The sequence below is a fragment of the Lissotriton vulgaris genome, chromosome 3_1 (assembly GCF_964263255.1).
Source record: "Lissotriton vulgaris chromosome 3_1, aLisVul1.2, whole genome shotgun sequence".
NCBI classification, from domain to species: Eukaryota; Metazoa; Chordata; class Amphibia; order Caudata; family Salamandridae; genus Lissotriton; species Lissotriton vulgaris.
Genome location: NC_141689.1, coordinates 1202340 through 1229654, shown reverse-complemented (window position 1 = coordinate 1229654; position 27315 = coordinate 1202340). Strand labels below are relative to the sequence as shown.

The window sequence follows — 27315 nt, the reverse complement described above, 5'->3', positions numbered from 1 at the left end:
CTGTCTGTGCACTGACACAGGGTGTGTATGCCAGAAGATGGGTGTCTGTGCACTGACACAGGGTGTGTATGCCAGAAGACGGCTGTCTGTGCATTGACACAGGGTGTGTATGCCAGAAGACGGCTGTCTGTGCATTGACACAGGGTGTGTATGCCAGAAGCCGGCTGTCTGTGCATTGACACAGGGTGTGTATCCCCAGAAGCTGGCGGTCTGTGCATTGACACCGGGTGTGTATGCCCAGAAGATGGCTGTCTGTGCACTGACACAGGGTGTGTATGCCAGAAGCCGGCGGTCTGTGCATTGACACAGGGTGTGTATGCCCAGAAGATGGCGGTCTGTGCACTGGCACAGGGTGTGTATGCCAGAAGCCGGCGGTCTGTGCATTGACACCGGGTGTGTATGCCAGAAGATGGCTGTCTGTGCACTGACACAGGGTGTGTATGCCAGAAGCCGGCTGTCTGTGCATTGACACAGGGTGTGTATGCCCGGAAGATGGCGGTCTGTGCATTGACACAGGGTGTGTATGCCCAGAAGACGGCGGTCTGTGCATTGACACAGGGTGTGTATGCCCAGAAGCCGGCGGTCTGTGCATCGACACAGGGTGTGAATGCCCAGAAGCCGGTTTGCTGTGCACTGGTACCGGATGTGTATCCCCAGAAGCTGGCGGTCTGTGCATTGACACAGGGTGTGAATGCCCAGAAGCCGGTTTGCTGTGCACTGGTACCAGATGTGTATCCCCAGAAGCCGGCTGTCTGTACATTGACACCTGGTGTGAATGCCTGAATCATGCTATTTGTGTGCAGTGACATTGCATGTAGAAGACCACACACTGTCTGTGTGTGTAACACATACGGGTAATGCCCAGGTCTGTGTGCAGTAACACAAGATGTGAATCTTCAGGAGGTCCCTTTTTTTGTTGTGACACAGAATATGAGTTTTAAGGTGAAGGCTGACTCTATGCAGTGACACAAGATGTGTATGTTTATGGGGACATTCTAAATATGTGACATGAGATATGAATGTTCATGTCTCTGTTGTGCAGTGACACAGGTAATGTCTGGTTGTATTCACCGAGGGTTTGATTGTCGAGGAGCTGTTGTCTTTGTACATTGACTCCGGATGCAAATATGGTGGATGGGTGTGTGTGTGTGTGTATAGTAACACAGGGCATGGATTTAGAAGAAAACTCTGTGCTTTAACGTATTCAGGAAGCAGCTTTGTGTACAGAGACAGAGGGTGTGAATCTTTAGGTGGGAAATCGCTGTGTGATGTGACGCAGGGTGTGACTATCTAAATTAACAGTCTCTGTGTCAGAGAAACCAGGTGTTAAAATGTTCTCTAGGAAGGTCTGTGATCCCAGTGATACAGGGAGTGGATGTACAAGAAGGCAGATTTCTGTGCAGTGACAAAATATGTAACAATGCAGGAGGAAGCTTTATGGACACTGACACTGGGTGTGAATGTACAAGAAGACACAGTGTTGACCCAGGATGTGAATGTTCAGAGGAAGCTTTATGGACACTGACACTGGGTGTGAATGTACAAGAAGACAAGTGTTGACTCAGGATGTGAATGTTCAGAGGAAGCTTTATGGACACTGACACTGGGTGTGAATGTACAAGAAGACACAGTGTTGACACAGGATGTGAATGTTCAGAGGAAGCTTTATGGACACTGACACTGGGTGTGAATGTACAAGAAGACACAGTGTTGACTCAGGATGTGAATGTTCAGAGGAAGCTTTGTGGACGCTGACACTGGGTGTGAATGTACAAGAAGACAAGTGTTGACTCAGGATGTGAATGTTCAGAGGAAGCTTTGTGGACGCTGACACTGGGTGTGAATGTTCAGTGGAAGCTTTGTGGACGCTGACACTGGGTGTGAATGTACAAGAAGACAAGTGTTGACTCAGGATGTGAATGTTCAGTGGAAGCTTTGTGGACGCTGACACTGGGTGTGAATGTACAAGAAGACAAGTGTTGACTCAGGATGTGAATGTTCAGAGGAAGCTTTGTGGACGCTGACACTGGGTGTGAATGTTCAGAGGAAGCTTTGTGGACGCTGACACTGGGTGTGAATGTACAAGAAGACAAGTGTTGACTCAGGATGTGAATGTTCAGAGGAAGCTTTGTGGACGCTGACACTGGGTGTGAATGTACAAGAAGACAAGTGTTGACTCAGGATGTGAATGTTCAGTGGAAGCTTTGTGGACGCTGACACTGGGTGTGAATGTTCAGAGGAAGCTTTGTGGACACTGATACTGGGTGTGAATGTACAAGAAGACAAGTGTTGACTCAGGATGTGAATGTTCAGAGGAAGCTTTGTGGACGCTGACACTGGGTGTGAATGTACAAGAAGACAAGTGTTGACTCAGGATGTGAATGTTCAGAGGAAGCTTTGTGGACGCTGACACTGAGTGTGAATGTACAAGAAGACAAGTGTTGACTCAGGATGTGAATGTTCAGTGGAAGCTTTGTGGACGCTGACACTGGGTGTGAATGTTCAGAGGAAGCTTTGTGGACACTGATACTGGGTGTGAATGTACAAGAAGACAAGTGTTGACTCAGGATGTGAATGTTCAGAGGAAGCTTTGTGGACGCTGACACTGGGTGTGAATGTACAAGAAGACAAGTGTTGACTCAGGATGTGAATGTTCAGAGGAAGCTTTGTGGACGCTGACACTGGGTGTGAATGTACAAGAAGACAAGTGTTGACTCAGGATGTGAATGTTCAGAGGAAGCTTTGTGGACGCTGACACTGGGTGTGAATGTTCAGAGGAAGCTTTGTGGACGCTGACACTGGGTGTGAATGTACAAGAAGACAAGTGTTGACTCAGGATGTGAATGTTCAGAGGAAGCTTTGTGGACGCTGACACTGGGTGTGAATGTTCAGAGGAAGCTTTGTGGACGCTGACACTGGGTGTGAATGTACAAGAAGACAAGTGTTGACTCAGGATGCGAATTTTCAGAGGAAGCTTTGTGGACGCTGACACTGGGTGTGAATGTTCAGAGGAAGCTTTGTGGACACTGATACTGGGTGTGAATGTTCAAGGAGCCACAGTGTTGTCATAGGATTTGAATCTTCAGGAGAATGCAGACTTACAGTCCCACATGCTCTGCTTCTTTTTCAGGGGTGGTTCCTGTGATTCCTGAGATGACTCCAAAGATTAAGGAGGAGGTGGAACTGTCCATCAGCAGTCACTATTCTTCTGATGTGTTACGAACTGAGGAAGAAGACACCTCATTCTTCAGTGAACACCAGAGATGCCCAGTAGTCAAGAAGTCGCTCTCTGCCTGCGATCCCCCGGACCACAAACGGCTGAGGACAAAGCGCCACGAGGCGCTGTCTGCCTGCGATCACCTGGATACAGGGAATTTGCAGATTAAAGAAGAGAATGACTTTGACTCCAAGGAAAGCATTCAAAGCTCCTTTAATGGTGAGATATACGTATTTAATTAAGGTGCTGTCAGAGTGAGGTATCCTGTTTACCTCTTGGTTTAAGACACTCATGGCATGCCCTTCTGTTGTATATTTATTTGTTTGTGTATTTATTACTTTAATTCATGGAATTTGTTTAGCACATGATTAGCAGAAGGTGTTCTTGCACCAGCCGTGATCTGGCAAAGTGAAGCACAGGAAGATACTGAGGAAAAAACCAAGTTGTGGCCGTTTCTAAAGTCTCTCCATTCGGTTTGGCTCCTCAGTTGGCCAGGAGGCAAGCAATTTACCGAATGGGTTTTCTTGGTCTTGGGAATCTGAAAGAGGTAGTTGAAGAGAAGCTTAGATTTCTTGATGGAATATACCAAGTAAACAGTTGTTTGTTGAATGCTGGGTCTGGGTCGACCAAGGCATTTCAGGGGTTGCAAAGCCTTCTGTAAAGAATGTGTTGCTCCACTTGGCGCTAAAGAGGTAGTTTGAGTTGGGGGCTTTGGGTGGTAGACTGAGTAACAAAGGGGCATCACAGGTCTGCACCACTTAGTGATGCTGAGGTGGTACCCGATAGGCCAAGATAAAGGGCCTTAAAGTTATCGAGATGAGAAGCCACCAGTGCAATATGTTCTGTTGTGTCAGAGAACAGGCGCTGTCTCTGCATACTGTGCAATTTCCTGTATCACCCATGTCAACATGTCTTTGGGACTGTTCCACTTTAGTTGGGTTGTCGCCATGGTCCCTTATACACTTGACTCTCCAGTGATCATCAGAGGGGTGTGAGAGATTTGTGGGTGTAGAAACCACTTGAGCATTCAAGGATTGCTACAGATATGGGAAGGTTTGAATCTCGGAAGATGGGTGACAGAAGCAGTTACCCTCCTAGTCAAAGGTATAACTTTATAATGTTTATATCTGTTTGCGCTTTTACGGGAGATGGGCGTTTAACATGAAGATCATATAAATAGCGCGATACAACTGTACACACTTGCAGCAATGAAACGATAATGTGCTATATTACTAACAACCTGGGTACCTGTGGGTACTTGTCAGATTTGGGGGTCTCTAGTTGGCACAGGTAGGTACTTGTGACAAATAGGGACCCTCTCCTCGAGTCAGGATAAGGGGATTACACACCCAAAATAACCCCTGCTCGCCCCCTTGGTAGCTTGACTCGAGCAGAAGGGTTTTACTTCAGAGGTGTTGTAAGTTAAGCAGTTGTGACCACATACAGTAACCCAGTGACAACACTACAAATGGACACCACACAGGTTTTATATGAAAAATAAGTAGACTTTATATAGAGTTACCACAAGACCATAAACAACAAAAATACACACTGATTATCCAGTATTATGGGTGTCTTTCATAGATTCACATGCCTGAATCATTCCCCGTCGTCGAGATGGGAGTCCCAGGTACATAGAAAAGTAATGTCCTATAGACATACATAGAGAAAAGTAGGCCTAAGGGCCTTGCCTTAGTAGCCTATCTATGTCCTTTTGTAAAAAGGACCAAACTCTAGAAGGTAGCCAATCAGCTACCACCTCCCTCTAGAACCTTCCTGCCAGGAGCCTCAGTCTCTCAGATTTTCTACCGCACGTTGTGCTAGGGAGTCTCCACCTGAGTTCTCCTCAGGTTTCAAGGATTTATCTCTTTTCCTCACAGAAGTTGGATATTTTCGTCTAATAACAACAATGGCTGATCAGCAGAAGAAAGGACTTTTCAGAGCCTGTTCATCCTGTGGTAAGAAACGACTGCACGTCGATGACAAGCATGAAACTTGCCTCTACTGTCTTTATCCTGATCATTCTGCAAAAGAATGTAGAATATGTAGAACATTCTCTACAAAGACACTTAAAGAAAGGGAAGGAAGACTGCTCCTCTGGTTGAACAGACTAAAAAACAGAGATGATGCAGTGTCTTCAGAGGACGGAGAAATGGCTTCAGTTTCATCAAAAACGTCCTTGAAGAGGCCAAGGGTTGCTTCCCTTAGCCCTACAGACGTTCCTCCTAAAAAGACTACCACAAAGTCTTCTGAGGTAAAATCCGTCACGTCTGAAAAGGAAGTTCCCACCTTCAGAAAGCCACCTCAGTCATCAACGACGAGTTCGTCGATGCTTTCTTCAAGAAAGACAGCCTATGTCTCCACATCGACGACCACAGTCTCAACGACGATGGCATTGTCAGCCTCCTCATCGACGACGACTATGACTCAATCGTCGACGGCGGGTAAGCCACTGTCATCGTTTATACTTATAAAAAAGCAATCGACGTTGCTTAAAGTTCCGTCGACGGCATCGTCGACGACGACACCGTGACGACGAAACATAAACTGTCGACACCTGCACCGACGACGAAGACGCCATTGATACCTGGCGCATCGTCGACGAAGACATCGACGATGGTAAAGGCATCATCGACGTCGAAGATATCGACGTCGAGCACGCTGTTGACAAAGGCACCGTCGACGACCACGCTGTCGACGACGAAGGCAAGGTCGACGACCACACCGTCGACGACGAAGGTACCGTCGACGACCACACAGTCGACGACGAAGATAGCGTCAACGAAGGAAACGTCGACGAAGGAACCGTCTACGAACGGACCGACGACGAAGGTACCGTCGACGACCACACAGTCGACGACGAAGATAGCGTCAATGAAGGAACCGTCGACGAAGGAACCGTCGACGAAGGGACCGTCGACGAAGGGGCCGTCGACGACCTCACTGTCGACACTTGAAAAACAATCGGCGTCAGCACCGTCGACGACACCGACGACAACATCGTCGAGGCCTTGGAAAAAATCAGATTTAATTCCCCCAAAAAGGAATGATAGGAATCAGATTACGCCAGAACTAACATCCCCAAGTAGAGTACAAGGATTACTCCCATCTTGTCTCCTACAGAGTGATGAATCTGAAGACGACCACTTTGAGCAAGCTACTAGTCCTTCAGATCTCATTGTAAAGTGCCAGAGCACAGATGAAGATGATGTGGTTTTTACGGAAGAGACCGTACATACACAGGTACAACAACTGGTCACTCCTATGGTTTGCCTTCCAGTATCTATTGTCTCAGATCTTCAATTCTTGATCGCAGACTACAAGAAACATTTCCCTGAATCACCAGCGGCACCTTCAAAGGAGAAATCTCCATTATCATCCAAGCCGCATCCATCTCCAAAGACAAGACCACCACCTCTGGATCTTCCTCAGGAGAGAGAAACGGTTCATAATGTTCATTCCTCAGATGACGACGGCGAGGAACCAGAAGAAGGGGAGGTACGGGATGATCTCTCTTTTAACAAAGATGATGAGGATTATATCGCTCATTCTCCGGCCACACCTGAACCTCAGACTTCAGAATCCCCCCCAGTGGACATTGGCGGATTCCACAACTTGGTGGAAAGAGCAGCCACAAGATTCCACATGACTGTAGAATCACAAGAAACAGACTGTTTTCTTTATGATTTTAAAAATCCGATCAGGAAGACAACCAGATCTATTCCCATAATAGAGCACATATGGGATCAAGGTCAGCAATTGATGCAAACACAAGCATCGGTCTCTATAGTGGTGCCCAGACTGGATAAAAAGTATAAGGCACCAACAACAGCAGCTACCTGCCTTAATGCACATCCCAAACCAGATTCTGTAGTCACCCAGGCGGCTCAAAAGAATTCAAGAAATCTGTCCTCACCACTGTCAGCACCACCAGACAAGGAGGGCAGGAAATTAGACAGCATAGGCAAACGCTTTTCAACCACGTCCGCCATGACTGTCAAAATAGCTAACGCCATTGCGTTGATAGGGAGATACAACAGACAATTGTGGGAAGACATTGTCCCATACCTGACAGAAATACCTGAAGACTTAAAGGAGGAAGTCAAATCCCTCCTAAAGGAAGGACAAATGTCAGCATCAGAGATCATCGATTGCGCTGTAGATGTCGCAATGACAGGCTTCAGGCAACTGGCAGGTGCAGCAGTCTTAAGGAGACAAGGGTGGCTCAAAGCAACATCCTTCCGCCAAGAAATCCAAACTAAAGTCTTGGACATGCCCTATGACGGACAGCATCTATTCGGTGAAAAAATTGACGAGGCCCTACAGGCAATCAAAAAAGACACAGATACGGCACGAGCTCTAGGCATGTTACAGTTCAGAAACCAGTCCTTTCGAGGGCACAGAGGTAGAGGTCAGCCCTCTTACAGAGGATCATACCAGGGAAAATCCTCATACTCATATAATCAGGGCCGGTCGCAATACCAGCAGCGACAGCAGCAGCAAGGTCGCCAGACCTCCTATGGAAAATCAAATTTCAGAGGACGAAACCAGAAGAAACCAACAGGCGGACGCCAATGACAGTTTCCAACAGCCAGTCCCTCCACCATCTCATTCTTTCAAAATTGGAGGCAAAATAACACACTTCCTCCACAATTGGAAATCAATAACAACGGATCGGTGGGTGATCCTATTAATCCAATACGGACACTCATTGGAATTCAGTTCAATCCCCCCAACAACTCCTCCTCGCAAGATCCAACACAGACACCTGCGATTACTCCTTCAAGAAATGTCATCAATGTTGAAGAAAGGAGCATTAGCACGAGTCCCATCAGCTCAAAAAGGGAAGGGATTTTATTCCCGATTCTTTCTGATACAACAGAAAAGGAAGAAATGGAGGCCCATACTAGATCTCAGGGCACTCAATTCATTCCTGAAGAGCCAATCGTTTCGGATGGTAACCCTTCAGGAAATCTTAGGATCTCTAGAGGAAGGAGACTTTATGACGTCTTTAGACCTGCAAGACGCATATTACCACATCCCAATACACATGCGCCACAGGAAATTCCTACGATTTTCTGTAGCAGGACAGGACTACCAATTCTGTGTCCTCCCATTCGGCCTCAAATCGGCGCCTCGCGTTTTCACAAAGTGCCTCTCTCCAGTGTCAGCTTTCCTACGTCAGCAAGGCCACCAGGTCTTCCCCTACCTGGACGACTGGCTGGTGAAAGCACCATCTATGAAAGGCGCACAAATGTCTTCCAACGCCTGTCTCAATATTTTCAACAAACTGGGCCTGACACTCAATCATGAGAAGTCAACCTTACAACCCTCCAAAATTATAACTTTTCTAGGGGCAACTATAAATACGTCATCTACAACAACATTCCCATCGCAGGAAAGGAAACAGAAACTAATCACTATGGCCACCGCAGTGACCTCAAAGACCACCATCCGAGTCCGTACTTTCAAGTCCCTTCTAGGGATGATGTCCTCGTGTATACTACTCATTCCTCACTGTCTGCTCAGAATGCGCCCCCTCCAAGAGGCCCTGGCCAAACAGTGGACTCAGTCTACAGACTCTTTCGAGGATCACATCGTGATCACTCCACAAATCACCAAGGCCTTACGCTGGTGGAAAACTTCCACCAACCTATCACAAGGACTAACGTTCCTGCTGCCTCCAACTCCACATGTCATAACTACAGACGCCTCTCTAGAAGGATGGGGAGCAGTCCTTCAAGAATTGCAAATCAGTGGCAAGTGGACAGACCAAGAGAGGAAACTCCACATCAACCTCCTAGAACTGAGGGCAGTTTTCCTATCTCTCCAGGCCTTCCTCCCGCGCATCAAAAACTCAGCAGTGCTTGTGAGAACGGACAACACAATCACAATGCACTACTTAAACAAGCAGGGAGGGACACGTTCGCTGACACTATCTCGCGAATCGCAAAAAATTTGGAACTAGCTAGTACTCCACAACATCAAGCTCACGGTAGAATATGTCCCAGGCAAAGACAACGTCATAGCGGACGCTCTGAGCAGACAGCGGTCTCTGTCCCACGAATGGGAACTCAACCAAAATGTTCTAAACAACATTTTCTCAACATGGGGGAGACCGCAGATCAATCTCTTTGCCACCAGGGAGAACGCCAAATGCCGCAACTTCGCAAGCTGGCATCCCCAATCGGTCACTAGGAAATGCATTTTCCATCGCAAGGCGCAACGTGTTTGCGTACGCATTTCCGCCATTTCCCCTAATAACAAGAGTCATTCGGAAAATGAAGACGGAGCACTGCACACTGATTCTCATTGCCCCGTTCTGGCCGAGGCAGCACTGGTTCACGGACCTTCGTCGCCTCTCAGTCCAACCCTCAATCCATCTGGGACACCATCCATCCCTACTCACGATGTCCAAAGGCCAAGTACTCCACCCGAATCTGAAATCCCTCAGATTATCGGCATGGCTCCTGAGTACAGAGAGTTCTATCAACTAAACATTCCGCAGGAGTACATGAATGTCCTAGCAAAGGCAAGAGCTGACAGCACAAACAAAACGTATTCCTTAAAATGGAAACGCTTTTGCGTTTGGTGTATGGACAACGAGCTCCATCCCTTTCAGACCACTCCGGAACAGCTCCTACCATATTTATTACATTTAGCACAATCTGGACTTGCCCATGCATCTATCAGAGTTCATCTAGCAGCCATCTCCTGCTTCACAAGAACATCAAAAGGAACATCTCTATGGTCACACAGATTAATTAAGCAATTCCTGAAAGGGCTCTACAGATCCTTTCCTCGGCCACGCAGAGTTCCACCTACATGACACCTTAATTAATGAAACATCCGTTTGAGCCCATCCATAGGGCTGATATCAAATACATCTCATGGAAAACAGCCCTACTTTTAGCTTTGACTTCAGCGAGAAGGGTCAGCGAGCTGCAAGCTCTTACCATTCAAGATCCCTTCATGCAGTTCAGGGAAGATAGAGTGATTTTAAGGACTAACCCACGCTTCATTCCTAAGGTCCCTTCGGACTTCCACTTAAATGAACCACTAGTCCTCCGATCATTCTTCCCAAATCCTAGTTCTGCAGCTGAACGATCCCTTCACTCTTTAGACCTAAAGAGATGTCTTAAATTTTACCTAGACAAAACAAAACATATCAGGAAAACGAATCAGCTTTTCATTGCCTTCAGCAGACCAAGAAAAGGCATGCCACTTTCCAAACAAAGCATTTCACGATGGATATCCTCTGCAATTGCCTTTTGCCATGACAAATTTGGACGACCGTTACAGTCCACAGTCCGAGCTCACTCCACAAGGGCTGTGTCCACATCGGCGGCACTATTTGCTGGAGTGCCAATTCTGGACATTTGCAGGGCAGCGACCTGGAAGTCGCCACACACATTCACCAGGCACTACTGCCTGGACACGGAACTGATGCAGGATGCAGCTGTAGGCCAGGCTGTACTTCGCCATCTATTCCAGTGAGATGAGCCATCCTCCTTCCCTCCATGCTTTGTTGGTATGCACATTTCCTTCTTTATTATATTTACTTGTTGATGGTTGCTAGTTGTATGATATGTATTATCTCAGACTGCTTATACTGTATCATCACACATGTGCATAATGTATTGCTCGCTACTCTGATTCAGGCATGTGAATCTATGAAAGACGCCCATAATACTGGATAAGAAATGCGTTACTTACCTGTAACTGCAGTTATCCAGTATTGGTGTCTTTCATAGATTCACATGCAACCCTCCCGCCTCCCCAGGAAGGTCTCCTCTCTCTCTCTCTCTCTGTCATATATTACGCCTACCTAGCTTGGTGCATACGAAAATCTGAGAGATTGGGGCTCCTGGCAGGAAGGTTCTAGAGGGAGGTGGTAGCTGATTGGCTACCTTCTAGAGTTTGGTCCTTTTTACAAAAGGACATAGATAGGCTACTAAGGCAAGGCCCTTAGGCCTACTTTTCTCTATGTATGTCTATAGGACATTACTTTTCTATGTACCGGGGACTCCCATCTCGACGACGGGAAATGATTCAGGCATGTGAATCTATGAAAGAGACCAATACTGGATAACTGCAGTTACAGGTAAGTAACGCATTTCTTACTTTATGATGGTAGATTTAAGCTTAGTTCAGTTCAGTTCTTAGATGCGACACTCTGCGCCAATGTACCTTAAGTTACATTGCGCTTCCACGACAAGCAATGTCGCAGCGCTGGGAAATGCGGCAAATTCATATACAAGGAAATAAAGAAATGAAGATCTTCCGGATGCGACACGCTTCTCGGGGATGCAAGAAGTTCACGGTTCGATGCATAGACTGCAGCGGCGACACCCTTACGATGCGACGGCAACAGCTCCAGTGGCGATGCTCTTCTCTCCAGTGGCGATACTCTTCTCCCACGATGCGTGAAGCTTCCGCTCGATGCGACAACTACAGCGGCGACATCCAAGATGCGACGGCAGCAGGTCTGACGGCGGCGCGCTTCTCGGGGATGCGAGGTGCTCTTGGTCGATGCGGTGCAGTGCGACAGTTCCAGCGGCAAAACCCTCCTTCAGAGTTGCGACGGCGGGCACAGCGACACGCTCCGACCTCATTGCGAGATTCTTCTCCTGATGCGGTGCAGTGCGACAGCTCCAGCGGCGACGCCCTCCTTCGGACTTGCGACGGCAGCAGCAGCGACGGCGACACGCTTCCTCTTCGTTGTGGCACGCTTCTCTCCGATGCGGTGCAGTGCGACAGTTCCAGCGGCGACACCATCCTTCGAAGTTGCAACAGCAGGCCCAGCGACGGCGACACGCTTCTTCTCGTGGAGTCGCGCTCCCAGCTCCTTGCGACACGCAGTTCCTCAGAAGCCGAAAACAGCAGCAGGCACTTCCAAAAGCACTTTAGGGAGCTGGGGGTGAAGTCTGTTGTCCCCGACACTTCAGCAAGAGGCAAGCTCTTTTCCAAGCCCTTGGAGATCCTTCACAAGTTGAAAGCAAAGTACACAAAGTTCCTTTCTCCTTCCTTTGGCAGTTAGGCAACCACTGCAGGCCAATCCCCCAAGCAGCACTTTATCTTGGGAATAGTCTCTCCTCCGTTTCTTCAGGTTCCTCTCCTCAGTAAAGGTTTCTTCTTCTAGTCCAAAAGTGATCCAATTTCATGGGATCAGGGTCCCAATATTTACACCTCATAATCCTTTGTTCTCTGAGGGGAGAGGGGCCTTTGCCCAGTCCAAACCAGTTCTGAAGCACTCTGTTTACCAGACTTCTCCTTTCCCAGTGCAGGGCAGACACATCAGACGCCCCACGGGAGGTGGCTACAGCATTGTGGAAGGCAAGTACAGTCCTGGAGCCCTTTGTTTACATGACTCCTTCTCTTCTTTCAGTGTGCAGGGCAGAGACATCAGCCGCTCCCCAGGGAGTGGAGCCAGCATTGTGGAAGGCAGGCACAGCCCTATTCAAGGTTCCGGTGCAACTCCTCCCTCCCTTCTAGATGCAGATCTCTCTATTCACCACTGGGTGACTCAGCCTGTCACTCACAAAACCAGACATAGGAATACACTACCTAGCAGAGGCAGGTTTGAATGATTAGACAAGCAAAAGTGGTATTTGCAAACACAAAATATTAAAATAAACTTTACTAAAAGATGTATTTTATTATTCTGAGTTCAGGCATACTAAACTCGAATTTCTGCCATGTTCTCTGAGACAGTTAGGATTATAAAATGTACTAACTCTAACACCCCATTCTGGCCTATGGAGAACAGTCAGCCTTGCCATAGTTAAAAACGAAAATGGCTGTAATTAGTGACAAACGAAAATGGCTGTAATTCACTATTAGGACATGCCACACACACTAGGGTTTGTCCTACCTTATACTTACAATGCACCCTGCCCTTGGGCCTACCATAGGGGTGACTGATATGAAGAAAAGGGAAGGTTTAGGGACTGGCAGGTGCACTTGCCCAGTCAGCATAACAGTACCAGACTGCACGCAGGCTCTGCAATGGCAGACCTTTAGACACATTTTACAAGGCTGCTTCTGTGGGTGGCACAACCAGTGCTGCACGCCCACCAGCAGCATTTGGATTTACACGCCCTGGGCACACTCAGTGCACTAGACTAGGGTCTGACAAGTAAACCAAATAGCCAAACATGGAACCACTGATTAATACATCAATTTACAATAGAGAGCACTTGCACTGTGGCACTAGATAGCAGTGGCACAGTGCCCAAAGCATCTAACACCAGCAAAAATACATGAGGCAATAGCAAAAATGGAAGGGAGACCCACGCCAATAGGGCCAGGTCTAACATGTGTCCCCTCCAGCTGAAAAGTGGGGAGACCTACCCTAACTCCTGGGAGTTCTCTTCACTAAGGCGGAAAAATATGGACAGACCATCAGCGTTGGCGTGTTCTGTTCCAGGGCGGTGTTCCACCGTAAAGTCCATACCCTGTAGGGAGAGGGACCACCTCAACAGCTTTGGATTCTCACCCTCATCTGCATCAACCATCTGAGGGGCCTGTGGTCTGTCTGAACCCGGAAGTGAGTCCCAAACAGGTGTAGTGTAGTTCCTATATTCCCAATAGGCTCTGCGCATTGGAATAATATATCCTATAGATTAGACATAGGACTAAGGTCGACTAGGTTTCTATCGAATATAGTAGACTTAATTGTGAGTGCCAGCTAGCTCAGAGGTCACTAGAAACTTTCTCGAATTCACAAGAAGGGATTAGTCTCTGACAACCGCATAAACATTACAACTTTGTTTCCCCAAGATAAAACGTATCTTCAGAGTCGTGGAAACAATATTTCACTCAGTCAATCGTGCATGCTTCGTTTCACTAGAGGTGTAGAGAAAGTAGAAAGACGGGCGTTTTCAATAAAAGGTTTTATTGAACAGTCTTCTTTCTCAAGCATAAGAAATGAACTGCTACACTTGTAAAACTGTTTGTAAAATATAATGCATACAGTATAAATAGTAGAATAAAATAATACTGTAAGATCATTGTATGGTTCCTAAACCATATATAAATACATACATAAATAACTTAGACCTGGCACCATTGGCGTGGGTCTCCCTTCCATTTTTGTTGCTGTTGCCTCATGTGTTTTGCTGGTGTTAGCTGCTCAGAGTACTGTGCCACTGCCAATCAGTGCCACAATGCAAGTGATCCCTGTATAAAATGTATACATTGATTGGATTCCATGCTTGGCTTATTTGGGTTACTGTCAGACCCTAGTACAGTGCACCAGGAGTGCCCAGGGCTTGTAAATCTAAATGCTGCTGGTGGGCTTGCAGCACTGGTTGTACCACCCACAGAAGCAGCTTTGTAAAATGTGTCTAAGGTCTGCCATTGCAGAACCTGCGTGCAGTCTGGTACTGTCATGCTGGCTGGCAAGTGCACCCACTTGCCAGTCCCTAAACCTTCCCTTTTCTTCATATCAGTCACCCCTATGGACAGGGTGCATTGTACGTATAAGGTAGGAAAAGCCCTGATGTGTGTGGCATGTCCTAGTAGTGAATTACAGCCATTTTCGTTTTTCACTATTGCAAGGCTACCTGTTCTCTTAGGCCAGAATGGGCTGTTAGAATTGTTACGATCTACATTCCTAACAGACTCAGGGAACATGGTAGAAATTCGAGTTTAGTATGCCTGAACTCAGAATAATAAAATATATCTTTTAGTAAAGGTTGTTTTAATATTCTGTGTTTGCAAATACCACTTTTAGAAAGAAGGTATTTGCTTGTCTAACCTTTTCAGCCTGCCTCTGCTAGGATGTGTATCTGCTGTCTGGTTTCTGTGAGTGACAGGGCTGGGGAATTCTAGGGGACAGGCTGGGGCAGCCAGGTGGTGAATAGGAAGATTACATCCAGATGGGTGGGAGGAGTTCGCCTAGACTCTGAATAGGGCTGTGCTCTGCCACCACAATGCTGGCTCCACCTTCTGTGGAGCGTCTGATGTCTCTGCCCTGCACACTGAAAAGACAAGCCAGAGTCATATCAACAAAGTGCTCAAGAACTGGACTGAACTAGGCAAAGGCCCCCTGGCCTCAAAGAACAAAAGAATTGTGGTATAAATATTGGGGCCCTGCTCACAAGAATTTAGATCCTGCTGAAACAAAAAGTACCTCTGCCCGACGAGAAGGAACTGGGAAACCTGCAAGGAGGAGTACTGTCCCTGACCTGGGGGATTGGCCTGCAATGGTTGCCTTGCTGCGAGAGGAGAGGAAAAAGACTTAAAAGACTTTTGCTCAACTTGTGCTTGAAACTATCTCCAAGGGCTTGTGGGTGAGCTTGCCCCGTGAATGGAGTCCCAGGACTATTGGGCTCCCACTGCCTCAACAAGAGCTGCTGGACTCTGCCAAGTTTCCCGTGCTGCTGGAGCCACGATCAAAGTACACCTCAAAGACCTGACCGCTGTGAAGCCCTGTGCCAGTTGCCGCCCCATACCGCGTGACTCCGCTCCCTCTATCAGCCGTACCTCGCACCGTAAGGAGAAGGGCCGCACCGCACACCTCTTCATCCTCCCCCTTTGAGCCGCACTGCTCGCTGCACCCCTGCCGCTGGCGCTTGAGATCCGAGCGCACCACAAGGCTGAGTACGGCCCGTACGATCGCAGCGTACTGGCCGCCGTGCACCGTGCTGTCCGGGACGAAAAGGCATCCCCGCTCTGAGGTACGGCTCCCACAACGCACCATAAAGTGAATGCTTGAAGATCAGGACCATCCGCCTCACTCCCCGTGGCCCCGCTCAACGCCTCGCACAGAGACTCCTGCAACGAGTTGGGCTCGCATCAGAGAGGGGTTACACCGCTCCTGGTACGCCTTCGCTTGCACACGCATCGTCTGTGACGGAAACTACAGATTTAAAGGTACTGTGAGATTCGCACCACGTTTGTGTGTGCACCGGACCGGAGAGTCCGCTGCGCCTATTCTGACTCTCCCTAAGCCGTTTTCATCCCCGGGAGAACCGCACAGATAGTACGAAGTGCACAGAACTTATTTAAGCTACGCATATTTAAACAATAACTTTTTTTGCTAAACAAGTATTGTGGATTATCTCTGAAGTTACATGGTCTTGTGCTAAGCCTTTATATAAAAGATACTTATTTTTATACAAACCCTGGTGTGGTGCCCATGTGTGGTGTTGTCACTGAGTTACTGTATGTGTTCACAAATGCTTAACCTATAACGCTTTGAGATCAGCCTTGTCTGCTCGCGCCAAGCAACCTAGAGGGTGAGCAGGGGTTATTTTAGAGGGTGATCCCCTAATCCTAACTAGAGGAGAAGGTCCCTGCTTGTCACAAGTACCTACCTGTGCCAACCAGAGACCCCCAAATCTAACAATAACAGAGGCTAAAAGTACTCAACTGGTGCTTCTAAAATACACCTACCCCGGTGTACCTAACCTAAGCTTAGTATGATGGAAGAAGTAAGTGAGGTGTAGCATAAATGTAGTATTCTTTTGCTAAGAATCTGCTCAAGATTTCTCTAAGGGTCTAATCAGCTCCGTACCTTAGTTTAGAATGAAGAAGGTCAGTCTCGGACTCGATTTTCCAACAACCCGCAAGGGTAGCTTGGAAACACTAGAGCTGGATTTCTCGGCAGGAGAAAAGACAGCGTCTCTCTCAGTGCGTCTGCTGGAGGGTCGGCTTCCTTCGGCACTTGCTGTAGCAGGGCATGTCAGGCAAGTAGATAGTCGAACTGCTCCAAACCACTGTGTGTTTGCTTGGGCAAGTGTGGGCATATTTATACCTTGAAGGTGCAGACTTTGACGTAAGGTTGGACATAATAACATCATCCAAGAGTCTCAGTTCTTTGAAAACTCCATGAGTTCTTGGACAAATCAATATTAAAGCAAGGGGAAGTCCCCGGCTGCTGAAGCTGAGTTTTCCAAGAAATCGTTGTGGATTTTCAGAACTAGTGGAAGTAGCCCTGCCTTATTTGGACTGCATTAGCTATGCGTAACTATGATTATGATTTCTATGCCTATATAAGGATATGGTGATTTATACCTATATAAGGGCATGAATCGGGAAAAGTACAATAGGGTCCTGAAATGATACATAACACAGGTATGGTCTCAGCTTCTTCAGTGCCCAGACCACAGCAAATGCCTCACGCTCAATAGCACTCCACCTCTGTTCCTGTGGAAGTAACCTTCTACTGATAAAGGCTACAGGTTGATCTAGGCCTCATTCATCTGTGACAGAACAGCCTCCGCACCATGCTCTGAAGAGTCTGTTTGAACAATAAACTTGCTTGAGAAGTTGGGTGCAAGGAGCACGGGCGCCGTGCACATGGCAGCTTTCAGGGCCTCAAACGTTTTCTGACAGGTGTCTGTCCAGATCAACTTCTTGGGCTGCTTCCTGGAAGTCAGCTCTGACAAGGGTGCAACAATGTTGCCATACCCCTTGACAAACCTCCTGTAATACCCTGTGAGATCTAAGAAGGCTCTCACCTGTGTCTGGGTTTGGGTGGCTCCAAAGCCAGGATGGTTTTAATCTTGGGTTGTAGGGGCGCCACCTGGCCGCTCCCAACTTGGTGTCCCAAGTACACCACAGAACCCTGCCCGATCTGGCACTTACTCACCTTGATCGTGAGGCCTGCTTTCCCCAGCGCCATCAACACTTCTCAGATGTGGCGCAGATGTTCCTCCCAACTGGCAATGAACACCGCGATGTCATCCAAGTAGGCGGCACTGAATTCCTCCAGTCCAGCCGACACCTGGTTGACCAACATCTAAAAGGTGGCAGGAGCATTCTTCATCCCAAAGGGCATAACGCGGAACTGGAAATGCCCATCTGGTGTGGGGAATACTGCCCTCTCTTTTGCCCCATCAGTCAAGGCGATCTGCCAGTACCCAGACGTTAAGTCAAACGTGCTGAGGTACCGTGCAGCCACTAGCCGATCAATGAGCTCATCAGCTCTGGAGATGGGGTACGCGTCAGTCTTCGTGACTGAATTGAGCCCTCTGTAGTCCACACAGAACCGGAGTTTGGGTGTGGCACCCGGCACTGCAGCTTTCGGGACCAAGACCACTGGGCTGGCCCAAGGACTGCTGGAGGACTCAATCACCCCAAGAACAAGCATCTTTGAGACCTCCTCTTTGATGCAACCCTCACCCTGTCAGGTACCCTGTAAGACTTGTGCTTCACAGGTAAGCTGTCTCCTGTGTCCACATCATGGACGCACCAATCTGTGACACCAGGAACCAGGGAGAACAGATCAGAAAACTGTCCCAGCAACTGGCGGCAGTCATTCTGTTGCTCATGGGTCAGGGTGGAAGGGAGGTTAATACCACCCACTGACCCATCTTGCTCTGAGGCCGACAGGAGATCAGGAAGAGGCTGTCTCCTCCTCCATCCAGCATCTTTTGCCAAGAGCATGCCCACGTCAGACTTCTCTAGGTGGGGCTTAAGGCGGTTGACATGTAGGACCCTTAAGGGGTTCCTAGGAGACCGCAAGTCCACCAAGTAGGTAACTGGACTCTTGCGCTCCACAACCTCAAACGGTCCGGTCCACTAATCCTGGAGTGCACAGGGCTCCACTGGGGCCATGACCCACACTTTCTGGCCTGGTTGAAGCTTTACCAGAGTGGCATTCTGGTCTTACCAGCGCTTCATCTCCTCCTGGCTGGCTTCCAGCTTTGCCTCAGCGAGTTGCCTGAAATGCCTAGTGTGGTTCCTGAAGGCTAGCATGTAGCTATATACATCCTGGGGAGGTTTCCCAGCCTTCTTTCACCAAACTCAGAGGTCCTCTGACCGGGTGTCCATAGAGGAGCTCAAAGGGGCTGAACCCTAGAGATTTCTGTGGCACCTCCCGGTATGCAAACAATAGGCACGGTTAAAGGACGTCCAGTCCGGCAGTCCAACCATCTTCAAGCAAGTTGTTTTCTCCACCTTTTCCAAAGGGGAGCGCTCCAAATCATTTCCCAACAAACAGTCAATAGGCATGGCGGGCCTCACAGCTACCTGAAGAGAGCCAGAGAACCGCCCCCCCCCCCCACTCAAAGGGAACCTGAGCCATTGGACAATGGCTCTCTGTGTTGTTGACGTTAACAACTCGGCAAAATGAATGAGGGGCAATCTGCTCTTGAGACACCAGGTGACACCTGACAGCTGTCACACTGGCTCCTGTATCTCTAAGAGCTTCCACCTTTTGGCCATTGACGGTTACTCGCTGCCCATATTTCTTAGTGTTCCTGGACAGCTGAGCTTCTGAGACCATCTCACTGTCTCCTAAAGAGACTAAGGTAATCTGTGCGGGACCCCACCCACCTTGGACATCAATCTCCTCCCCCAAGGCTACACTAGCCATCTGCCGGGGCGGAGCTCCAGTGGGTGCTTGTTTACCAAACAGGCTGCACCTGGTATCATTCGCCTTATGACCCAGGTCACCACACTTGTAACATTTCAGGGGCCCCTGGGGAACAGGACTGCCTGTCGGGCCCCTTGCTTTCTTTCAGGGGGAGGTTGGGAACCTTTCACGGGATTCCCTTGGAGACTACTTTGGGGCCCTTTGCAGAACTACTTCTGTTTACCCTTGTCCCCCCCCCACTCTTCTGCTGGGGACCCTGCCCACCTTTGGCTGAGTCTCCCATGTGACCCTTGTGGACCCGGGTGCTCACCCCCTGGTCCGCCTCCTCAGAAAGCTTCCTAGGGTTAGTCAGCTTGCTATCTATCAGATGCTGGCGCAGCTCTGGAAAACAATTATCAGACAAGTGCTCCCTTGTAATAAAATCAGAGACCTTGAAAATCATTAACCTTGCTGCCCTTCACCCAACCATCCAAAGCTCTGCAAAAGAAAGTGACATATTCAACCCAAGTACTGTTTTCTAACTTTTTTGCATTTCCTGAACCTCTGCCTATAGAGCTCAGGTGTCAAACCATATCTAGACATCAATGCATCTTTCATGTGGCTGTATGAATTGTGGACTTCAGAAGGCAAGTCTAACAATGTATCCCGCCCCTCACTGATGAACCTTCCCCACAACCCCGCTCCCCAATCTCTCTCAGGGGGCCGTTGGGAGGACATGGCTACCTCATAGGCTCTGAACCACTGGCCAGTATCATCATTTTGGTAAAACTCCTTCACCACATCCTTGAGAATATACACTCTACTTTCTGTATGGACTGACAGTACGCTGCTACCAGAGGGAGTAACTTCTAAACGTTTGGTCTTAAACGCCAACTCCCTCAAAACTTTTTCATGCTTAAACTGCATTTTCTTTTCCTCAAGATCTAACCTTCTATTTTCTAATTCCAGTTGCCTATTCACCTTGAACTTGGTCATCTCCATTTCATGCCTTCTTGATGTTTCTCTGTCCTCCAACTCCTCTGGAGACAGACTTTTGTTAGAAGCACTGCTACATGTGGGGGAAGGTATCGTCCCTCCTCCTGAGCCCACTGGCCCTTCCTGTTACACAATTGCCAGGTCATCCTCCTCAATCTCAGGATTTTTCCTTGCTTCTACCTACGCCCTCAGCGCCTTCTAGAATTCTTCCTTCACTATGAACCCAGAGGTGGAAACATTGAACTTTTTACAAAAGTACTTCAGGTGTGCAACTTTGTAGCATTCCAAATTCTCTTCTTCCCATTCAAGATCAACAGAGAACACGGATTCTGCTCTCTCTACGACAACTGATTCAGGCATCTTTCAAAAATAGAACGAAAAATCCAAAAAGGAATCTACCAAAAAGTATGTGGTTGCGTTATGGTCTGCACTCACTAAGTAGTGCTCACCAGTCACTGTACATGAGTCACAAATGCAAATCCAGAATCCCATTGATGCCACCAATGTTAGATTTGGGGGTCTCTAGTTGGCACAGGTAGGTACTTGTGACAAATAGTGACCCTCGCCTCTAGTCAGGATAAGGGGATTACACTCCCAAAATAACCCTTGCTCACCCCCTTGGTAGCTTGGCACGAGCAGAAGGGCTTTACTTCAGAGTCGTTGTAAGTTAAGCAGTTGTGACCACATACAGTAACCCAGTTACAACACTACAAATGGACACCACACAGGTTTTATATAAAAAATAAGTAGACTTTATATAGAGTTACCACAAGACCATAACCAACAAAAATACACACTATGATTACTTTAAGATGGTAGATGTAAGCTTAGTTCAGTTCAGTTCTTAGATGTGACACTCTGGTCAATGTACCTTAAGTTGCGTTGCACTTCCACGACAAGCAATGTCGCAGCAATGGGAAATGTGCCAAAGTTCAGATACAAAGAAATAAAGACGTGAAGATCTTCCAGATGCAGCACGCTTCTTGGGGATGCAAGAAGTTCTTGGTTCGATGCGTGGACTGCAGCGGCGACACCCTTACGATGCGACGGCACCAGCTCCAGCGGTGACGCTCTTCTCCCACGATGCGTGAAGCTTCCGCTCGATGCGACAACTACAGCGGCAACATCCAAGATGCAATGGCAGCAGCTCCGACGGCGGCGCACTTCTCGGGGATGCGAGGTGCTCTTGGTCGATGCGGTGCAGTGCGGCAGTTCCAGCGGCGACACCCTCCTTCGGAGTTGCGACAGCAGGCACAGCGACGGCGACACGCTCTGACCTCGTTGCGAGATTCTTCTCCAGATGCAGTGCAGTGCGACAGCTCCAGCTGCGACACCCTCCTTCAGAGTTGCGACAGCAGCAACAGCGACGGCGACACGCTTCCTCTTCATTGCGGCACGCTTCTCTCCGATGCGGTGCAGTGCGACAGCTCCAGCGGCGACACCCTGCTTCTGAGTTGCGACGGCAGGCCCTGCAATGGCGACACGCTTCTTCTCGTTCAGTCGCGCTTCCAGCTCCTTGCGACACGCAGTTCCTCTGAAGGCCCAAAACCGTAGCAGGCAGTTACAAAAGAACTCTGGGGAGCTGGGGGGTGAAGTCTGTTGTCCCTGAGACTTCAGCAGGAGGCAAGCACTTTTCCAAGCCCTTGGAGATCCTTCACAAGTTGAAAGCAAAGTACACAAAGTTCCTTTCTCTTTCCTTTGGCAGTAAGGCAACCACTGCAGGCCAATCCCCAAAGCAGCACTTCAGCTTGGGAATAGTCTCTCCTCAGTTTCTTCAGGTTCCTCTCCTCAGTAAAGGTTTCTTCTTGTAGTCCAAAAGTGATCTAATTTCGTGGGATCAGGGTCCCAATATTTATACCCCAAAATCCTTTGTTCCCTGAGGGGAGAGGGGTCTTTGCCCAGTCTAAACCAGTTCTGAAGCACTCTGTTTACCAGACTTCTCCTTTCCTTTCACAGTGCAGAGCAGGCACATCAGACGCCCCACAGGAAGTAGAGCCAGCATTGTGGAAGGCAGGTATAGTCCTGGAGCACTTTGTTTACAGGACTTCTTCTCTTCTTTCAGTGTGCAGGGCAGAGACATCAGCCGCTCCCCAGGGGGTGGAGCCAGCATTGTGGAAGGCAGGCACAGCCCTATTCAAGGTTCAGGTGCAACTCCTCCCTCCCTTCTAGATGCAGATATCTCTATTCTGTGGAGAAGTGTGGCTCAATGGTTAGAGCGGCAGACCCAGATGCAGAGGTCCTGCCCGGACCAGGGTTCAATTCCCGCCTCAGGCGGGTCTTGGGCTAAATTTCCCCGGACCTGACAATTCTTGCCTCGTGCCTATTCTAATCATGGGTCCCACGCTGCAACTCTGGGCAATAGCTTGCTTAATCTCCACAACGGCCCCAGCAGCGCCAGGATGCCTGGCCTCACCTTGGGGGGCCCAGGAGTGGGCACTTCACATGGAAAGGCAGGAGGGGTTCCAGAGCGGTATGTGTACAGCGCCGTGATACCCCTTGGGGTGATTGTGCGCTATATAAGCACTACAACATTAACATTAACATTAATATTCACCACTGGGTGACTCAGCCTGTCACTCACAAAACCAGACATAGGAATACACAACCTAGCAGAGGCAGGTTTGAATGGTTAGACACGCAAAAGTGGTATTTGCAAACACAAAATATTAAAATAAACTTTACTAAAAGATGTATTTTATTATTCTGAGTTCAGGCATACTAAACTCGAATTTCTGCCATGTTCTCTGAGACAGTTAGGATTATAAAATGTACTAACTCTACCCCATTCTGGCCTATGGAGAACAGGCAGCCTTGCCATAGTTAAAAATCGAAAATGGCTGTAATTAGTGGCAAACGAAAATGGCTGTAATTCACTATTAGGACATGCCACACACACCAGGGCTTGTCCTACCTTATACTTACAATGCACCCTGCCCTTGGGCCTACCATAGGGGTGACTGATATGAAGAAAAGGGAAGGTTTAGGGACTGGCAGGTGCACTTGCCCAGTCAGCATGGCAGTACCAGACTGCACGCAGGCTCTGCAATGGCAGACCTTTAGACACATTTTACAAAGCTGCGTCTGTGGGTGGCACAACCAGTGCTGCAAGCCCACCAGAGCATGCGTATGATCCCACCCAGAAGCATGCGTACGATCCCACTGCTTCCTGATGGTCTCCTGGTTTGGATGCGGATCCTGTATCTTCAATGCGCACCTAGAATGGCTGCTAGTTTTGATCTCTCAACCCTGACCCTAGGTGCATTAAAATGTTGCATAAGTAAGTGCAGTGAGTCCTGATTTATGTCACCCGGACTCCTGTGCCAGATTTATTGTGGCAGCTCATGTCCTGTTTGTTGACCCTTGTCCTCGGGGAATCTATGGATCCACTGCAGGGAGTGCATGAGGGTCCTAGCGTGCTCTCAGCATTGTGATCTGCGAGGTGTGCACAGAGGAGAGGGATGACCTCGGCCTTCAGCAGAGAAGGAGGCTTTGATGATTTTTGTCAGTCTTGTCGCTATTTCTCCTCCATGATGTATGACAGCCTTGTATCTCTTCTGTGTCTGTGAACTGTGGCAGCCTTGTGTCTCTTCCTCCTCTGTGAAGTGTCACAGCCTTGTATCTCTTCCTCCACCGTGATATGTTACACCGTTTTGTGTCTTCCTCCACCATGATGTGTGAAAGGTTTGTATCTATTCCTCTGTGAGGTGGGACAGTGTTGTGTCTCTTCCACCGCTGTGATGTTTCAAAGCCTTCTCTGTCGTCCTCCTTCGTGATGTGTGAAAGGTTTCTATCTCTTCCTCCTCTGTGAGGTGTGACAGAGTTGCCCGTGTTCCCTAAACCTAATATTTGAGAGTATTGACACTGCTCCTGTTCTCTGGTGTGTGACAGTAGTGTTCTCCTTGAGGTGTGGATGTGTTGGTGCTGTTCCTGTCTCCACTTTCTTTTCTCCTGTCTTCCATTGCCAGTTGTTTCTGGTGGCGGTCTGAACCCTGGCTGCCCGCTGCAAACGAGCGTATTCAATTCCCTATACTCTGGAATTGTCATGTGATTGTTGAATAGCGCTTTGGTTAATAGATGGCTTGTGTATTTCTTTCAATCCACAGAGCACGACATCTATCAGAACAATATTGAAGGATTTACTGTAACACAAGAATCAGGTGAGAGAATTATGGGAAGATTCAAAGGAAATGTTCCCTTGAGTCTGGAGATGGGGGAATCCAACAAGAGTCTGGCTGCAGCACGAAGGAAGCAGGTGGCATCTGGTGGAGAAGGACCAGCCGAGCCCCCTGAATGTGCAAGTGATATCAGTAGATCAGATGACTGCTGTGAACAAAAAGGGACATGCACACACAAACAAGAACAGGATTTTAGTGACTCTGGTAATAATTTGAACAATTTGTCCAATCTGGTTCCATATCAGCAAGTGCCTTTGGCATACAGCCAACACGAGACGGGTTTTAGCCGAACATCGACTCTGATCATGCACCAGCAGATGCACACAAGAACAAAACCATACATGTACCATGTCTTTGATAAGAGCACCAACAATTCAACACTCCAGGTCACGCATGACCAGATCCAAATGGGAGATAAACGACACACATGCTATGAATGTGGCAAGAGCTTTCGGTGGCCTTCACTTCTAGTTCGACACCATCGAATACATACTGGCGAGAGACCATTTGTTTGTAATGTGTGTGGGAAAAACTTCAGCCAGTCATCACACTTAGCAACTCACCAGAGATTGCACACAGGCAAGAAAAGGACGACAATGAAGCCGCCGATGGAAGGCTCCGCCATGCAGCGTTGGAGACATTCCCCAACCTCCTTTCTTGGTGCGATGTGCCAGTGGCAGAAAGAATGATCTCACAGGGGCTTGGCAGAGTAGCTGGACCGGCCCGAGGAGTCCTTTAATCCACTAGGTTAACTCTGTACCAGAGAACAGTAGTTGAAGATGAATATGTACCTATTGTTAGGCTGATCACAGTAGAGTGCCCTTATGACTGTGTCAGTCCCTGCGGGGGAAAGCAGACATTATTATCACATGGGAAGAAATGCAAATGGAGAAAAGTACATGCAAGTCATCTGCATTGTGTACGCTACACCAGGGTCTACCAAAAAACCCAAATGGTATGTGTGTGGGCAAATGCTGAAGGTGGTGCATTGCAGACTTGTGTTTGCTGGCTGTTTTAGAAGCTACTCAGAGTTATTTGCCTAAGAAGGTAGGGTGCCATGTGCAATAAACACACCTGTGCTTGAGAGAATAACAGTCTAACGGTAAAAGCCATGGGCGTCCGTGCCCTGTGGGTATAATGTGCTCAGCACCCAAGAGCCGTGTATTCAGAACTGGAGTGCCTAACTCGCCCACGGACGCTGCACAGGGGCCCAGACTAGACCTGTCTACAGGATGATGCAAGGGGTTGACAGTTGCCACAGAAGATAGTGTCCAATGCGCCTGGAAACCTCCGGGTAGCTGAGCGCCTTATAAATTTAATTTAATAATAATTAAAAAAATGCATAATCAGGCAAAGAAATTAATCTTTTAAAGTATCTACTATTGGTACCAGCCGACTGTGCTGCACACATAAACAATGTTGAAATGTTTGTGGGTGGCACAAAAAGAGCTGAATTAGCAATAATGTATGCTGCTTTTCTACCAGTGAACCTGTCTGAAAGTAAGAGAGCAAATCCACCCCGCTGCAGCATCTCGTTGGTGTTTCCTCCCCGATGGAACCTCAGACCGGCGAATGGGAGGAAGGGCTGCTCTGTGGTCATCATCAAAGGCGACCTGGTGGAAGGGTAAACGTTTCTGGGACTGATCGCGCTTCGCTGAGCAGCGCAGTTGCTTCAGCTGACGACGTTCACCCAACGCTCTGCTCTGTATTTTTCTGATCTGTATTTCTCTGATCTCCTCACCTGAAGACCAGGCACTTTTGGGACCCTTCCCCCTTGCTGTGTTGTACCAGTTCCAGTCCTGTCCCTCCCACTCCCTTGGCATTGTAGCCCCAGGTACTGCATAGCACTGCGTTGCTTGAAAGCTTTAAAACGTACCAAGAGAGATGGGTTAGACATTTCCTGCTGCCTTTAGGAATTTGCTGCAGTTTCCAAAACTTTCAATCAAATGTGCGTTGCCTCCAGTTAACAGGGACCTAGACGTACTTTCACCTACAGAATCCAGCTGGAGGGGACTTCTTAGATCATTAGGATTGATTAGAAACGTGCTGTCAGCTTGGACCTTCTTTTTGAACCCTTCGCAAAACTCTTTTGATTCCATCTGACAGATTACTCTCTTCGAGACTGGTCAAGCCCACCCCCATGGCTGAAGCCAAGCTTGTATTCTAGCAAACAAAAGACAGGTCAATATCTTAAACCATGTTTTAGATACCTCTTAAGTTAATATTCCAGCTCAGAATTCATTTGAATACTGTGTATTCTAAGAGTGATTTGTTTTTTTAGGGATTCTATCATTATAGCGAATCCACCTCAACCAAAGCTACCTTTGCTTCACGTGACGCAATAATCCTGCAAAATGATCTTGAATAAAATGGTTTTTACTCACCCACGTCCACTGTCTCCAACTCCCTGCTCAACCCTAAACCTAACACAAATGCAAGTAACCTACACCTTAAACCTAACTCCAGACATAACCCTGACCCGCGCGTTGACCATACCCCTCTCACAGACCCAACCATCGAACACTCTCTAACCAGCAACCTACACCATCACCCCTACCCCAGCCATAACCAGTACACTACCCTAAACCTCCCATTGACCATCTGCCGACCCATCACCCAGC

The 27315-nt window shown here is 48.2% G+C and overlaps 1 protein-coding gene across 1 annotated transcript in view; it reads left to right on the top strand.

Annotated features, from left to right (window-relative positions):
* Nucleotides 1-27074, top strand: part of LOC147725790 (uncharacterized) — a 110417-nt gene extending 83343 nt beyond the window's left edge. Inside the window, exons 2-3 of the mRNA XM_086959941.1 lie at nucleotides 3131-3436; nucleotides 24623-27074. Of these exons, the coding sequence (XP_086816067.1) occupies nucleotides 3131-3436; nucleotides 24623-25383 (1067 nt within the window). The 3' untranslated portion in view covers nucleotides 25384-27074. The remainder of the gene's footprint in view (nucleotides 1-3130; nucleotides 3437-24622) is intronic.
* Nucleotides 27075-27315: the final 241 nt, after the last annotated feature.